Source organism: Marmota marmota, unplaced genomic scaffold (assembly GCF_001458135.2).
Source record: "Marmota marmota marmota unplaced genomic scaffold, marMar, whole genome shotgun sequence".
Lineage (NCBI taxonomy): Eukaryota > Metazoa > Chordata > Mammalia > Rodentia > Sciuridae > Marmota > Marmota marmota.
The window spans coordinates 25,277,921-25,295,253 of NW_026000142.1; the positions used below are offsets into that span (position 1 = coordinate 25,277,921).

Consider the following 17,333-nt stretch of genomic DNA (forward strand, 5'->3'; position numbering starts at 1 on the left):
CTATCCTAGGAGGCATGTTAAAGATCATGCTGTCCAACTTTTGGTTTTACAGATCAGGAGATGACTAAGAGCCACACATTTGAGATTCAAGCCCTAATCCTACCACGAAAGTCACTGTGTTTCCTTGTGACATGCCACATAACCACTCTGGTTTCAATTTTCACATTTGTAAAATGAATTCTTAATTCTAAGTAACAAGATATTTTAATAGAAAAGTGAACGTGCAAGCCCAGATCTCTTAAAGAGATCTAGCACTTTTCCCCATCAAACTAGCACTTTTCCCCATCAAACTGTACTGCCCAACTATTCCTGTGAAATTTTCTACAGTGATATTTATGCCTGTGTTCTAGTGACTTAATTAAGTAGCCTGTATAACAAAATGATACTAAGCCTTAGAGTTACAGAGTTCAAATTCTGATAATTTTGAATTTATACCACCTTAATTTTCATTACTTCACTAAAATTACAAATACGGAGAACACATTTGGTCATCAAAAGTAAAATTTTTAATGTAATATTCTTGAAAACGAGCTATTTTGAAATGTTATAGTTCTAAATTAACATCAAAAACTTTGAAGAACTACCACCTTTCTGTTTGCAGTAATCTATGTGATGTCTCCACATTTTCCCAAACCACTCTACAAATCTAAATTCTTTGTTTATAATAAAATGTCCTCATTCTTTTAAAGATCTCACAAATTATCATCCAAGCCACATTATATATTCTTAGCATAGACATTTTTAAAAATTAGGTGAATTGAAAATCTAAGAGGAAAAAAAAGCCAATCATTAAACTGAGAAGCAATTAGAAAAAACAAAAAAAGCCAACAGTTTAGGAAATTAACTGAATAACCTCTAAATCCCCAGATAATGAATTTTTATGATTTTCTTCTACTTCAACAAAAATTTAATTTCCTCCTTATAGGCCTTTAAAATATAGGTAAATTCTGATGAAAAGTTCAAACCAGTGTTTTAGGTAAAACCTCTAATTCTCCCCCTTAATATTAAAACTTTCAATCACACACACTGGGTATCACTAATGGATAGAGTGTACTAATTGTCCTATATGCTGTATAGAAGGTCTCCATAAGTTCTCAATAGCTTCTACCAATCTGTAACCAAAATCTGTCCATTTCTTTCATCCCTCTGACATTCTACTATTTAAAAATAGACATTAAAATTATAAGAAATTCTAAAATGGGAAGCAGGTTTGGTATGAAAATTTGTCTCAGTTTATCAAACATGTGGCATTTTACTTTAACTCTTCTATTAAGAAAAACTGGCTCTCCTGTCTTACGTGGTAGCACGGATCTGGAGCCATGCAACCCTGGGTTCAAACTTAAGCCTCCATTTTATTAATTTTGTGGTCATGGGTAGGTCTGTTAATCTCCTTGAGTGTTGAGTGGTATTGCTTCCTAAAATGGGAATAAAGCCTGCCTGACTTTTTTGCTGGGATAATTAGGAGATCCTATATTTAAAAAAAAAAAAAAAATTTGCTCAAAGTTGGAGAGCTTCTTAACACCACATTATAGACGGTCGTATGGATTCAACTGAAAAAACTATAAGAAAAATCTGCTTTTGATTAATATAAAACACATGAAAAACTCAGCATCATTCTAAGAACAGTTGTCCCTAGCTCCTGTCAGTACTGAGGATGAACCCAGTAGGGCTCCACCCTGAGCTACATTCCCAGGCCTTTTTAGTTTTTTGAGACAGACTAAGTTGCCCAGACTGGCCTCAAACTTACAATCCTCCTGCTTCAACTTCCCAAGGATTCTAGTATTCTATGTTAGAAAAGAATTTTAAAACAGGGCTTTTAAATATTAAAGCCACATTTAAATGAAAGCACTTCCAAATAAAGATCTAAGCAAATTAATATCCACTTTTAGTTTCTTGATGGTGATTAAAGGTAAAGAAATAATAAGCAAAAAGCTAAGCACTACGGCTAAGGATTCAGTTCAGTGGTAAAGCACTTGCCTAGCATGCCCGAAGACGGGGGTCAGTCTCTAACACAAACAAAAAAACACTAGTGAAAACAGACAAATAAAAAGATACTGAGAACATTTCAATATACATAATACATTTTATCATCTTTGAGTACTAAAAGTACTCAAACACCAACAAATTAATGAATTCTGACAGTAGGTTGCTCTAGTGACAATGACATGACAATATCATATACTATAGCAAAATATGAGGTAAAAAAATGTGTTGATTCTCAGAAATGTGGAGTTTTTTACTCCAAAAAATGTCATATCAATACTTCAATCCCAACCTCTTCCTTCAAATGAAGATACCCAAGTCTAGAATAATTAAGTGTCTTAAGGGCTCACTAGCATGTTCATGACAGAACAAAAGTGAAAGAATCTAGATATCTCTATTTGGTCCTCTCAATCCCCAGGCATAGTATAAGGAGTCTTCCTCCAAATAATTCATTTCTACTTACATGTAACATCTATTAATCTGTTTACTTTATCCAAAAAACATAATTATATAATGATTTCTAATGGTACTAAGGAAACTTGGTAACAATAATTCAAGCTTCCAATGCCAAGAAGGATTGGATTTTTTTCCCATTTTACTTTCCAGCTCCGGAAGAGTTTCCTTTATGTGTGTGAGGTCGGGAGTAGGTGGGGGAGGGGGTGTAACTAATTTAGAATTGAAATGCTAGAGCAGAAGAGGTAAAAAGTAAAAGAAGAAGTTCTATTGTGATTAAAAACACATAATTCTAATAAACAGCTTCTGGCTCAACTTTCCTATTCATCAAGTAATAATGGGTTCTAGGCTCTATACTTTCACAATTCCTTACTCTTAGAGCAAAGACCTGGGGATTACATTTGTTGTATGCAGTCATATATTCCTGCTAGACCTGAAGCTACTACTATATGTCAAATCAAAGTAGTTCTTTGAAATAATATTACCAAAAGTGCTACAATAGAAAAAAACTAAATTCAACACATCATTAAGTTCTGCTTCTGCTGCTTATCTGCCATGATCTCAGTTTCCTCAATCTATAAAATGAAAATGACAACAGCTAATTTATATCCTTATCCTTCTTGTTCAGAAAGAGCCTGTTATGCCTCACTTTCACAACTTTCGTAACAAACCTGTTCTTTTCTCCTCTGACATCCTTCTACCTTGTTATTTAGTCTCAGAGTTGCTTTATTCAATACAGTAGTCACTATATACATAGTCTAATGATTACTTGAAATGTGACTAGTTGGAACAGATAGGTGTGGAAGTGTAACACATAAACAGGATTTCAAGGACTAAGTGTGAAAAAAGGACATAAAATATCTCCATATTTTATCCTGATAATATGCTAAGATAATGCTTTAGGTATATTCACTTAAGTAAAATACATAACAACATTGATCTCATCTCTTTAAAAACATTTAATATGGCAACTAGAAAATTTTAATTACATATGTGACTCATATTACATTTCTAAACTCTCTGGTTTTAAGAGTTTTGACTTTCCAATTGATTATAATTTCCTTAGGAATAGGGATAAAATTTTAAACTTCACTTTTTTAACCCCTAGTCTCTAGCAAAACACTTTTTACATAGTAGGTGCTTATAAATGATGATCCAAACTGTGCTTCCTCTTGACTTGTTAGTTTTCAAAATTATGCCATAACAAGAAGTCTATTTCTAATATTAGCCTACATTTATGGACATGGAGCTAATCAAAGGACTCCACAGATATAGTTTCCTGGTTTAAAAAATTTGTTAACCAGGTTTTTTCAAAATTATATTAATACCTTTGCTCATTTTCCCTTTAATATTATTTTTCCATGTTCTTTTATTGTACCAATAATTATACCAGTCAGTTATCATGTTAACCTGTATGCTGTAACGGGTATTTTTCAAATCTAGGAACAAATGACTATGCTAAGATTCAAGAGTAGCTAGAAGGCAATTTCTTTGGGTTTTATACAAGAGTCTCCAATATAAGTAGCTTGTTTCAATTCCATTTTTATTCACTAGATGTATGTATTGGTTTTTGATTTTATGCATAAAGTTATTTTTAAATAAAGCACTTTTAGTTAAATTGGACTGTGGAAAGTTTACAATTGCTTTACGAAAAAATATAAGCCATGAAACAAAATTTTATTCTTCTTACAGAGCAGATATCCCTAATTCACAGTCTATCAATTCTTAGTAACCAGTTATTCCAAAAGTACTTTAAAATTATTCTTTATAGTTCAAGGGTTTAGGAAGGTCCAACTCTAGTCAAGGCAATGGTTAAATATAAATAGTAAATATAAGGTCTCTATCCTCAAGGAAGACAAAATGAAATCAAAATTGAAATTGTCAAAACTTACTGATGAGTGGAAAACAATTATGTAATAAAGAAAATGGAGCTGGTGGAAATGAGTTTTATTTTAGAGATACAATTATCCCAAAATAAATGTTATTAGAAACTAAAACACTAGCATTTAGCAGACCCTTTCTTCATAGATCTTGAAGTAAACTTTCAATTTTCTACCCATAAAATACTAGTCTACTAGGGTAGACCAGATGAGCATAAGTGATCTAATAAGTTTTCTTTCATAGCCTTAGAAGTGAGTATAAATTTTGATCCAATACATTAACTTATTCAATATAAAAACATTGAGTACCTTCCAAATTTTAAATTAGTTTATTAGTGATACACTGTATTTAATTAGTACAATCTTTTTTAAAAATATGCAATAAAAACTATACGCCCATAATACAATAAAAAATAATCCTTTTTAAATAAACTTTATTTTGAAATAATTATATATTCATAAAGAGGTTACAAAGGGAACATACAAGGGAATTCCATGCATCCTTTCCCCAATCTCTTGCTTTCAGTGTTTTTTGATTGTTTTTGTAGATAAGGTCTCACTATGTAGTCCAGGGTCACCTCAAATTCCTAGGTTCAAGTAATCCTCCTGCCTCGGCCTCCCAAGTACTGAGTACCTGGGACTACAAGCATGTGCCACCACACCCAACAAGCTCTTCCATCTTATATAACATGATATGTTGGAAGTAAAAAGAACGCCATATGCTAGTTACATAAAATTTTATCATGAAAACATTTCCAAAGTTTATATTTTCATGGAAAAGGGGGAAATGTGACTTAAGGGTCTTTCTGAGCTTACAGGTCTTACATAAAAAAGGAGAATTTAAAAATACAAAAATTCTGATGGTTGGTCCCATAACAAAATTTGGCACTTTGCCTTCTGAATTATGTCTGAGGGACATACACCTTTGCGAGAAACAAAAAAACTTTTCCTGAATCAGAAGTATTTAAAGATTTGACTCCATAATATAAGTCACAGTTATCCTGTAATTATATATGTATCCTATGAATACATTTAACAAAGCAAACAGGCAGCTATTTATTTACCCCTCTTCCAGCAAGTTATTCATTCCTTTGTAACTGTATAATTAACACAAGGCTTTGTAAATTGCTTCTGTAAATTGCCTTTTAAACACATACCAGTCACATGAACAAAGCAAAGATCTCTCTCTCACACACTGTATACTAGACTAATTATACACAAATATATTTATATAAATAAATAAATAAATAAATAAATAAGGAATGTAGAGGTTAATATTTCTAGAGAGCAAATAATTTTTATTACCCAAATGCCTATAACTCATTAGATTTGGATATGTATCTATTGGATACTTTATGTTTTTTTTTTTTGTTTTTTTTTTTTTTAAAGTCCAGGGACTGGGCAATATTAATTCAGTGGTAAAGTACTGCTTGCCTAGAATGCACAAGGCCTTGTGTTTAATCCTAAAAGTGCAAATTAAAACACCACAAAAAAAGAAACAAAGACTAAAATTTAATACTTTCAACCTGGTGCCTCTCAATTCTTGCTTCTGGGTTTCCTTCCTTCATAGTATCCGTATTTTGGCAGAATGAGTGACAGTTAATTTTCCTAATAGTGCCTTGTTTGGGAATGTTTTTATTTACCAAAACCAAAACCAAAAGCAACTTATATGTAGTGCAGACAGAGAATCTATTTCATTTATTTTCATTGGAATTAAATTGTGTAATTTATAATGGTTTTTAAAAACCATATAATAAGGGCTGGGGATGTGGCTCAAGCGGTAGCGTGCTCGCCTGGCATGTGTGCGGCCCGGGTTCGATCCTCAGCACCACATACAAACAAAGATGTTGTGTCCGCCGATAACTAAAACTAAATAAATATTTAAAAAAAAAAAAAAAACCATATAATAATCATACAGTTAAATGTAATGTGTAGCATAAAAGTACTAGAGAGCATCTATGTGTCTTTCCCAATGGCAGAACCAGAGTAGTAAAAACAAAATGCTTCTAGACCACTAGAAATGCCAGCAAAAGGAGGAACAGTAAGTCTATTTTCTTGCGTTCCATGTGACAATTTCTGGAGTCCTAAAATAAAGAAAATTTTTCCTTTTTTTAAAATTTAAATTACATTTTATCCAGTATCCTGCAGTCAGTCCCATTAAGATACATCTATACATTCAACTAGATAATAAACATTTGATCTTTCCATCCCTCAGCTCAATACTCACTTGAACTTAACAACTTTCATAGCAATAACTTAGTATTTAAGTAGCAGTCACTCAAAACCAAAAAAGACATTTACGTCTATGCAGACAAGTACCTATTTCCAAATAGTCTAGAGGCAAGGTAAGAATCTTTCATTGAATCCTTCAGAAATGGCGCCCATAAAAACAAAAGTTGTCAAAACAATAATCCAGCAGGAAACACTCCCTTTATTCTATTTAAAAATGACTTAAGTTTATTTTTCAACTCAACTTTCTTCTTAAAAAATGAAAATCCTAAACTTAAATGGATAGCATAATATATCGATGTATTGTTAGTTAGGATTAAAATATAAAACTTATGGCTGGGGTTACAGCTCAGAGGTAGAATGCTTGCCTACTGTGTGAGGCCATGAGTTTATATCCCCAATATCTCAAGGTGAAAAAAAGATTAAAATTTAAAACCAAATTACTTTCCAATATATAAATAAAAAATCTTAACATTAAAACAACCTATTATCTTCTTTTTGGGGAAGAGTGGAAGTACTAAAGATTGAGTCCAAGGACACTTTACCAGTGAGCTATACTCCCAGCCCTTTTAAAGTTTTTTATTTGGATACAGGGTCTCATTAAGTTGCCCAGGCTGGCCTTGAACTTGTGATCCTCCTGCTTCAGCCTACTGAGTAGCTGGGATTACAGGCATGTGCCACCACACCCATCTATCTTGAAGCTTGATGCTAACAATCAGTAAATGGAAAAGACAAAAAATAATTTTTAAAAAACACAGCATTTTGGCTCAAAAGTTATTAGCAGAAGTAATCTTAGCTAAAGAAATTTTGGCCCTTAAGCTTCTGATATTTCAGCTAAAAATACAAAAAGACAAAAAATATAAATACAGATTAAGCACTGGTTGGTTGTACTAAAATGATTGTATAAAATATTTTCCCCTTCTCAATCCAAAAATACCTTGACTTAAATACTTACTCTGAGCCTGCAGCCATTTCCAAGTATGACGTTTCTGCTGTATCAACCCCCAATGGGATCACTATGCTCATGACGTTCGCCTCTGGTAAATTCGATTACTATGGAGTCCTATGCATTGGTATCCAAAACACTGGGGCATGCCAGCCACAGTGCTCATTGCAAACATCTAAGTGCATCCACAAACCCTGTTTAAAAGAAATGGGAACAAAACAGTTAAGAACTATCTTAACTAGCTACAATCACACTGTATAATAATAGTAAATAACAGGTAAAGAAAGCATTCTTTATTAAGATCTCAAATAGCAATATGCTCAGTGAGGTATCTATTTCATTTATTTTTCTGGAATTAAGTTGTGTAATCATGATCAAAATAAAAGCTTCTGGGGGTATATTTCAGTGGCAGGGCCCATGTTTAACATGTGCAAGGTTCCCAAAACAATAACAAAAGAAAACAAGTTTCTAAATCATAATCTTCCTTAGGGAATGAATTTAGGATACTACAAGAAGGATTACTGCCAGGTACATGCAGGGATGCAGGCCTGTAATCCCAGCAACTCTGGAGGGCTGAAGCAAGAGGATAGAAAAATCAAGGCCAGCTTCAGCAACTCAGTGAGACTCTCTCTCTTAAAAAGAGTTGGGGATTTAGCTAAGTGGTAGAGCACCCCTGGGTTCAATTCCTAGTACCAAAACAAAACAAGAAAAAAAAAAAAAAGATTACCTAAGACATATTCTAAGGGATATTGTTCAGTAAACAGCCAACAAATGTTATTCATTTTAAAAGATAAAATTGGAACTTATTAGTATTCAAAAACAAGTCTTCTTGGTTCAGTGAGTGATCTAACAATATATTAACAACTTATCTAAGCACCATACTAAACCCTTTTGCATGAATGGTCTATTGAAGCCTCACAGTCCTGAGGTAGGTATATCCATTTTACCACCTAGGAACACATTAAAAAAAAGACTAAATAACTGAACCAAGGTTGCTCAGTTTGAGATGATACCAGAATTTGAATCAATGCTATTATACTATTTATACATGTATACAAAGAAAACTATTTAAAATAAAAATCAATTTATTTTCCATAATATATAAATCTATGAATATCAAGAAAGAACTCTAGGGTTCTCTAGAGTCATTAACTGCACAGAGTTACTAACTCTAATTAATACCAGTTAGTAGAGAAAACTAATAAACTTGGTGTCTTTTAAACAAACTTATGACAGTAACTAAAAGACATTCAGTTTCAACATCAAGTTTCCTAATCTAAATTCACTCTATAACACTTGCTAAATATGTTGTTTTTAAAATATCTACTCAAAGGCTTTTCAATAATGACATAATACAACTTGGGAACAAAATCAACAATTCCATAAACTAGAAAACAACAGTCAATATAGTCCCTATCTGTTAATGCTATACCTGAAGTAAAGAACAACAGTATTTCTTCAAATAGCAGTCCTTGCATTTATATTTAATTTTTACAATTAAACTTGACAATACCTGTAAAGGTCAATTTCTATTTCACACATGGTATAAATTATAAGTTCAGACCTTCTGAGGAAAAAAATTAACAAAATGGGAAAATGAGGTGTTAAAAATGGTTTGAATTCTATAAGAAAACCAGTCTTTACTTTTAAACAATGTGTAACCAGAAGAACACTACTAGATTATAAATTATTATAGTATAAAAATATACAATAAGCTAGACACGATAGCACATGTATGTAGTAGTTCCAGTTATTCTGGAGGCTGAGGCAGGAGGATGGCTTATGCCCAGGAGTTAAGACCAGCTTGGGAAACAGCAAGACCCCACCTCAGAACAAAACAAAAATCTCCACACACACATAAAACAATTTTAACAAAAAAACAACACTTAGTAATTACCCCCTAAAAATTAAAAACAGTAACTTTGGAGCCTGACTCTATCATTTACTAGATGTGTGTGATGCTAGACAGGTTATTTAACCCAAGAGTTGGACACAGAGGCCCATTCCAGTAATCCCAGCTACTCCATAGGCTGACACAGGAGGATCCCAAGTTCAAAGTCAGCCTGGACACATTAGAGAAATCCTTTTCAAAATACAATAAATAGAGATAGGAGGGTAGCTCAGCAGCACTTACTTGGCATTTGCAAGACCTTGGGTTCAATCCCCAGCACGTTTTTAACAAAAAAACACAACTATGTACCAGGTTCCATATTTACAAAATGGGGATTTACCCTTATAGAATTTCTATGAAAAAAATGAAATTAATGTAAAGCAGAAAGAATGTTTCACATATATTTAAGCAATCGATATATAGTACAGTTTGCACACCCCCAATTTGAAATTCAAAATACTCTGAAATCCATTCATTCAGATTTCAGACTTTTGGACTGGGGATGCTCAACTTGTAAAGTTAATGCAAATATCCCAAAATCACACTTCCAGTCCCAAGCACTTCAGACAAGGGATACTCAACCTGTAGTCACCTAACAAGAATTCTTATTTCATAACAAAACAACGTGTAACTAGAAACACTCTGTAGATCTCATTTAAAGAGAATCTTCTAATAGCTTTTGAAAGTAAAATAATTAAGGTTCTTTACTTGCCTTTTTTTTTTTTTTGGGAGGGGTGGTGCTGGGGATTGAACCCAGGGCCCTGTGCATGCAAGGCAAGCACTCTACCAACTGAGCTATATCCCCAGCCCTACTTGCCATATTTTTATCTTCACTCCACAAATTAAAAGTCTCTTCCCAAAATAACCGAAGCAAAGTGAACAAAAGGAAATGTCTTACCTTCTTTTCTGTCGCCATAACCATAGTAGAATTACTTCATAAATCCCATATTTATTAACTAGCACAAGGCTATAAAATTATAAAATTTCTATGTGACAAATGCAAACAATGTATAAAACTACAAGTTTGTTCTATCCAGACGTTATATTATTCTGTATTTCCTTAAGATGCTAAAGACTTGGACCTAATAACAGGTACCAACTGCAATTAAAAAAAAAAAAAAGTCTTGTTAATAGCATCTGGTTGGTAGAGGTTTTCTTCAACTTGTTCATCTTTATATAAGACTTATGAGAAGTCCTGTATTTTTAGGTGTATGTACATTCAGTTGTGCATTTGTTTACCAGAGGTAGGAACTAGAAAGTAAAAAGCATGTTCTTATGTATTTTTAAGTAAATCAATAATATTTTTAATCTAAAATGATTTACTAGGGTATCTATATAATGGTGTTTTCATTCTTAGATATACAATCCTCAATAAGCACTATTTTGAGCTGTTTTTAGATAACAGTGAAGAACTTGCTACAACTTGGACAGTGGCTTTTATCTGTGTTATTTTTGCCTCTCCCCCTAATCTTTATTGTGCCTGGAACACAACATTACAAAGGATTGGAAAATGAATTATAGCTTCTAGGACAAATCACACCTCTGGCCTCACTAACTAAATGAACTGCCAATCTATATATCAAATGCTATAAAAACAAATAGATGACATCCCCAGAACTTCATCTCTCTATAAACACAAATGCTCATCCTCAGGATAAAGACACATCATCACATCTGAAACAGAACGTTACACTCTGAGTTTGACCCAATAGAAAAGGATACCAGTAACTACTCACAACTGATCAGAAGAGGTCCTATCTACTGAGACCATAAAATGGCAAATATTCCATTATTTCCAATAATATCAAAAGCACTATTGCCAAAAAAAAAAAACTCATATTGCTTAAAAATCTAGTTGATAATAAAATCCTATAGAGGTTCATGCTTGTAATTCCAACTACTTGGGAGGTTGAGGTAGGAGGTTTGCAACCTTGAGGCTAGCGTGGGCCAGAGAGAGAGAGACCCTGTCTCAAAATAAAAATTTAAAAGGGGCAGGAAATATAGCTTACAGATGGGGCACTTGCTAACATCAGGAGGTCCTGGGTTCAATTAACAATACTGCCCTCCCACACACAAAAAATTGACTCTTAAAAAAATTTTTTAATGGTAAAGTCAATGTAGTAAGCAGGAAAAAAGTGAGCTCATAACACAGGCATAAGGAGGGAAAATTAAAATAATCCAAACAATTATCACAAACTTTGATATATGTGAAGAATAAAAAAAACTGTTCATCCAACTGTCAAATAAGATATATACAAAATATACTAAGAATAAATGGCAGCCATTAATGAAATAATATAAAAGGAAATACCATGAGATGTCTGGGAAATCTGAGGTCCAAGAAAGAATAAATGTCTTCACAAAACCTGCTATCCAGAATAGACCTAGAAACCAAGTGAACATAGGAGCATTGAGCTATTTTTAAATGGCACAGAATTCCAGGTACTTCTGATTAACATGGTACCTAAAACCAAAGGGACTCACACAAAAATAGCAGCAAATTCCTAAAGTGATATATTTAATCTTCAACTCTTTACACAAATGAACATAAACACAACAGAGGCAACAATTAAGTTAAATACCAAATCAAACTGAAGATACTGGAAAAATACAATATTAAAAAAACTTAACAAGCCAATGATAAAAATAATAAAAACAAAAGGTAAAAAAAGCAATTAAAGATGGAAAAAGCAATTTCAGACAGAAAACAGTCTATCTGAAAAGCTAAAGACTGAAGCTGCTTTTAAGACCATGCTAAAAAAGAAAACTGAAAAGATCACCCGAAGGACAAAAATAATGAAAATGGGAGGAAAATTTTTTTCCTAAAATTACAATAAAATGCCTAATCTAACAATCTCTTTGAGGAAAGGGTCATCCATTATCTTTCTTTTCTTTATAAGACCTCACACCGTGTTCAATAAATATTGACTATTTAATATTTATTGGATGTATGCCACTAAGAGATAGGTGAATTTTTGGCCTAATTACTAATGGAAATTAATAAACTAGAAAAGAAATGGTGAGGGACCATGTATCTAAGATTTCCTATAATCAGAAATTAAATTTGGTCATCAATTTAATATTTTATTATTTATAGTAGCTAATACATAATAAAAAATGCTCAATCAAGATCCACTCCCCGCCGCCCCCCCCCCCCAAAAAAACCGGATCCATTCCAAGTTAATACCTATGAAATCTTAGGCAAGTCATTTCAGTGCTCTTTGTTTCAAGTAAATATGGAGGTTGGCTGTGTCAATGATCTTATAGTTTACATCTTATAATCACAAATCTATTAGATTATTTCTGATAATCAAAACAACAGAATAAATGTAAGATTTTAAAAAGCTATAAATTACATACCTGATAAGACAATGAGTATGTATTTCTCTAGCTGGGCTTATCTTAGTACCTGATAGTACTCTGCAAGTTCTTATCTGATATTCAAACCTCCCCAACTAGTGGTTATAATAATGAACAAATACCAAGTATTTATAATGCTTAATCCTCACAACAAGCCTAAGTTACAGGTATAATTATTATCTTCATTTTATAGATGAGGCAGAGAGGATAAAATTGTCCAATGTTAATAGTCAATAAATAGTCAAATTAGGATTTGAACTCAAGTGGTTTGCTGTTAGCTTATAGTTTGCCTGAAATTAACATTTGTCACATGACTGATAAAATTTTTTTTTAAACCCTATCATTTAAACTTAGAGGGGAAAAACTGACAGCTGTTTCTCCCCAAAAGAAAAATTAATTCTAGAAATATCTCACTCCAGAATACTGGTTTGCATTTACTCTGGTACATTAAACAAAATGGAACAAAATTCATCTTATTCTTCTACCAAACCTGATCTAGTTAGCAAACTTACATTCATTCCACATAATGCATTAGAATAACAGAAAAGTGGAAAAGTACAGGCTCCAAGTCTAAAATCAGTATGAAATGTTTCAGGAAAAGTGCAAAGCATGTAATCAAAGGATAAAGATAAAATTGCCCATTATTTTCAGAAATAAGCACGTCTCACTAAAAAGCTGAAAGTAACTCTTAAGAATTAAGGGACCTGAAAGTCGAGGCAGAACACACTCGGGTGGCTGAGGCAAGAGGATCTGGAGTTCAAAGGCAGCCTCAGCAACTTAGTGAGATGCTAAGCAATTCAATAAGACCCTGTCTCTTGAAGATCCCAAGTTCAAGGCCAGCCTCAGCAGTTTAGAGTGGCCCTAAGCAACTGAGTAAGACCCTGTCTCAAAATAAAAAGAGCAAGGGATGTGGCTCAGTGGTAAAGTACCCCTGGGTTAAATCCCCAGTACACATAAACAAATACACACACACATGCACAAAACAGTTTTCAGAGACAGGATTTCACCAATTCAACTTACACTATACTCCTCAGGCAAATAACATTCTATCTTTCTATTGAGAAATATCAGTCTTTAGTCATGGTTTTTGTTGGTGATTTGCTTGAAAAACTAAAACACATACACATAATTCAATGTTCAAATGCACATTTTCTGAGTAAGAGTTTTAGAGTTTCACTGTATCCCATTTAGTGCAATTCCAACCATTACTATTAAACTCAATATCAGAGTAGCAATGCTTTTGCTTTCACGTCATGCCATTTAATAATGGTTATGTACTCTCCTTAAGGCTTAGTTTCCTCACCTGTAGAGAACAACCACAGAATATGTTTCTGAATTGTTTAAGGATTTGTATGGGGCACTCAGTAGTTATAATTAGGTAACATTTCCTGGAATTAAATACTTAAAGCTCTTTATAAATGAGTACTGGAGTGGGCATGGTGGTGCACGGCTGTAATTCCAGCAGCCTCGGATGCTTAGACAGGAGGATCGCAAGTTCAAAGCCAGCCTTGGCAATTGTGAGGTTCTAAGCAACTCATTGAGACCCTGTCCCTAAATAAAATACAAAATAGGGCTGGGGATGTGGCTCAGTGGATGAGTGTCCCCAGTATCTCCCAAACAAACGAACAAAAAAAATGAGTGCTAGAGAACAATTTCTGGCTATTATAAAAATTTAATAAGCTCCTATGAGATTCTCATCTATTCCAGAACCCATTCTTTTCAGGAAAGAAGGATGCTTCTGTATTGTACTACAAATTTAGAGACTATGTTACAAGTAGTTTCATTTAAAAAACCAACAGCCACACCACTTTATTATACACTCCAAACATACAGTTCCAATTATTTTAAGTGAAATTCTTTATCTTTAAATTTTTTGTAGCTATAGACAGACAGAATGCCTTCATCTTATTTGTTTATTTTTATGGGGCACTAAGGATCGAACCCAGTGCATCACACATGCTAGGCAAACACTCTGACACTAGGCCACAAGCCCTAGCCCCTTAAACTAAAATTCTTTACACAGAGAAATGGCAACATAAATAGGCTATTTGGACCCCCAAAGTCCTTTTTATAGAATTTTTGCCAAAACAAGAATGGCTCTGATTAAGATTAGTATCTTAAAGAAAGAACCAATGGAAAACACTCAGATTACTCAATGAGTAAAACCATCCCTATAAAGCCAAAGCAGAGACAAATCAGCCAGGTCTTTGGGGAATTCCATATAGCTTACCTAGCAATCCAATTTATTATATCATTAGCCCATTAGAGATGTGAATCAAAGTAAGCTAGAGAATCAAGAACAACTTTTTAAATTTTAAAAAGTTTAAAATATGTGTTTTAAAATAATACATGAACACAAAGAGTGAACCCTAATGTAAATTATGGACTTTGATAATGATGTGCTGGTTCATGAAATGTAACGAATGTACCACACTGATGAAAGATGTTGATGTAGAGAGATGCTGTGCCTGAGTTGGGGTAGACACACATGAGAATTGTTCTTTCTGTTCAATTTTGCTGTGAACCTAGGACTGCTCTAAAAAATAAAGTCTATTGATTTTTTTTAAAAAAATACATGTATGAATAAGACATAACAAAATATTTTGATGGGGGTGGGTGTAGTGGATACTGAGGATCAAACCCAGAGGCACTTTAACACTGAACTACATCCCACAGTTTTTTTTTATTATGAGACAGAGTCTCCCTAAGATGCTTAGGACCTCACAAAGTTGCTGAGGCTGCCCTTGCACTTGTGATCTTCCTGCCTCCACCTCCTGAGTCGCTGGGGTTACAGGCATGTGCCACTACACCCGGCCTAAAAAGGCTTTTGGGAGGTTGTTCTCAACACAAATTTTGTAACCAGCTCAACTATTGTATACTTCTCCATTCCAAACCCCCTCAACTTAGAATAAATTAATTTAAATTTTATCCAGTTTTTAAATTCCCCACTCTATTATTTTAAAATAATATTTGTTATTCCTAAAGTTTTGGAGATCCCTGAACTATAAAGTAAAAAGTAGTCAAATGTGACCTTCTATGCAAATTGCAACTCAGATATTGTTAGTATCTGATTAGGTTTGGGTTTCCAGGTATAAATATGTATGATTTCTATTTCTTACACACACAAAAAAAAGTGTGTGAGTGGTACACACCTTAATTCCAGAAACTGGGGAGGCTGAAGCAGGAGGATCACAAATTTGAGCCAGCCTGGGCAACTTATGAAACCCTGTCATTTTTTTTTTTTTTCCCCTCAGAATTAAGCTTAACCTTGGTTTATATTCTTCATAACTTTTAGGATGAAATGACTCACAAGTCATTTCATCCTAAAAAGTTATCTATGCCTGCTTTCTACTCACCATGTGTCCTGGAACTTTAGAATGCACTGTTCAATACACAAATACAGAAAAGAATTTTTACTTAAGAATAATCACCTCCCACCTATAACAGTAAAAGAAGCAAAAAGAATAATCACCTTCCCAAATTTCTTAAAATCTCATTCTCATGTACAAAAGTATTAAGTGAGTACTGCAAAGCACAACACCATACAGCTCAATGAGTTATAAAATTTCTTCCATTTATAGAAAAGTAATTATTATCTATATAAGTCAATTTCCCCTCAGGGCTGGGGATCAATACTCAGGGCCTCACACATCCTGGACAAATGCCCTATTGCTGGGTTATAGCCCAAGTCCTACATGAACACTTTTTTTTTTTTTTTTTTTGGTGGTAGTACTGGGAATTGAACCCAAGGGCTGAGCATGTGCTCTACCTCTGAGCTATATCATCAGCCCCACATGAGTAATTTTTAAAACATGCTCCCTACAGTCCTATGGAACTTAGGGATTTGTGACAGTAGGAAAGCAGAAAAGCTAACAAAGGAAATATGAGGAACAACATTAAAATTCTGTAAATTTAAAAGGTTTAAAGTTGTATGTTCTATGTGTTAGCTAACAAATGTGAAAATAATATTAAATGGGACACTCTTAGCAAAGACTATTGATACATGCAACAATTTGGATTAATTTTAAAGGAATCATGCTGACTTTTTAAAAAGACAATCCCCAAAGTTACATACTGTAAAATTCTATTTACATAATATTCGTAAAATGATAGATTACAGAAATGAAAAACAGATTCACAGGGAGAAGAGAAAAGTGAATACAACTATATAAAGGGCAATACCAAGGATTTTTGCAGTGATGGAACTGTTCCGTATCAATTGTGGTGGTGGACACAGGTAATCATGCATAGAACAAAATGTAAACAAGGAAGTACAAGTAAACCTGGGAAAAATCTGAATAAAATGGATGGATTGTATCAATGTCGATTTTTTTAAAAATTTTTTTAGAGAGAGAGAGAGATTTTAATATTTATTTCTTTTTTAGTTCTCGGCAGACACAACATCTTTTGTTTGCATGTGGTGCTGAGGATCGAACCCGGGCCGCGCGCATGCCAGGCGAGCACGCTACCGCTTGAGCCACATCTCCAGCCCTCAATGTCAATTTTTTATTGTGACATTGTACTACAATTCTGCAAGATGTTACCATTCAGGGAAGCTGGTAAAGGACACACTGACTCTTTCTATTATTTC

General features: G+C 33.6%; 1 protein-coding gene across 6 annotated transcripts in view; it reads right to left on the reverse strand.

Moving 5' to 3' along the window:
• Kmt2e (lysine methyltransferase 2E (inactive)) overlaps positions 1 to 17,333 on the reverse strand; it is a 91,115-nt gene that overhangs the window by 56,864 nt on the left and 16,918 nt on the right. For 4 of the 6 annotated variants that reach the window (XM_048786151.1, XM_048786153.1, XM_015488371.2 and 1 more), the window contains exon 2: positions 7,501 to 7,685. In XM_048786151.1, coding sequence (XP_048642108.1) covers positions 7,501 to 7,571 — 71 coding nt within the window. In that variant the 5' untranslated portion in view covers positions 7,572 to 7,685. Of the gene's footprint in view, positions 1 to 7,500; positions 7,686 to 10,280; positions 10,482 to 11,693; positions 11,767 to 17,333 lie in introns of all 6 variants that reach the window. The other 2 variants (XM_048786150.1, XM_015488370.2) reach the window with 2 other exon arrangements.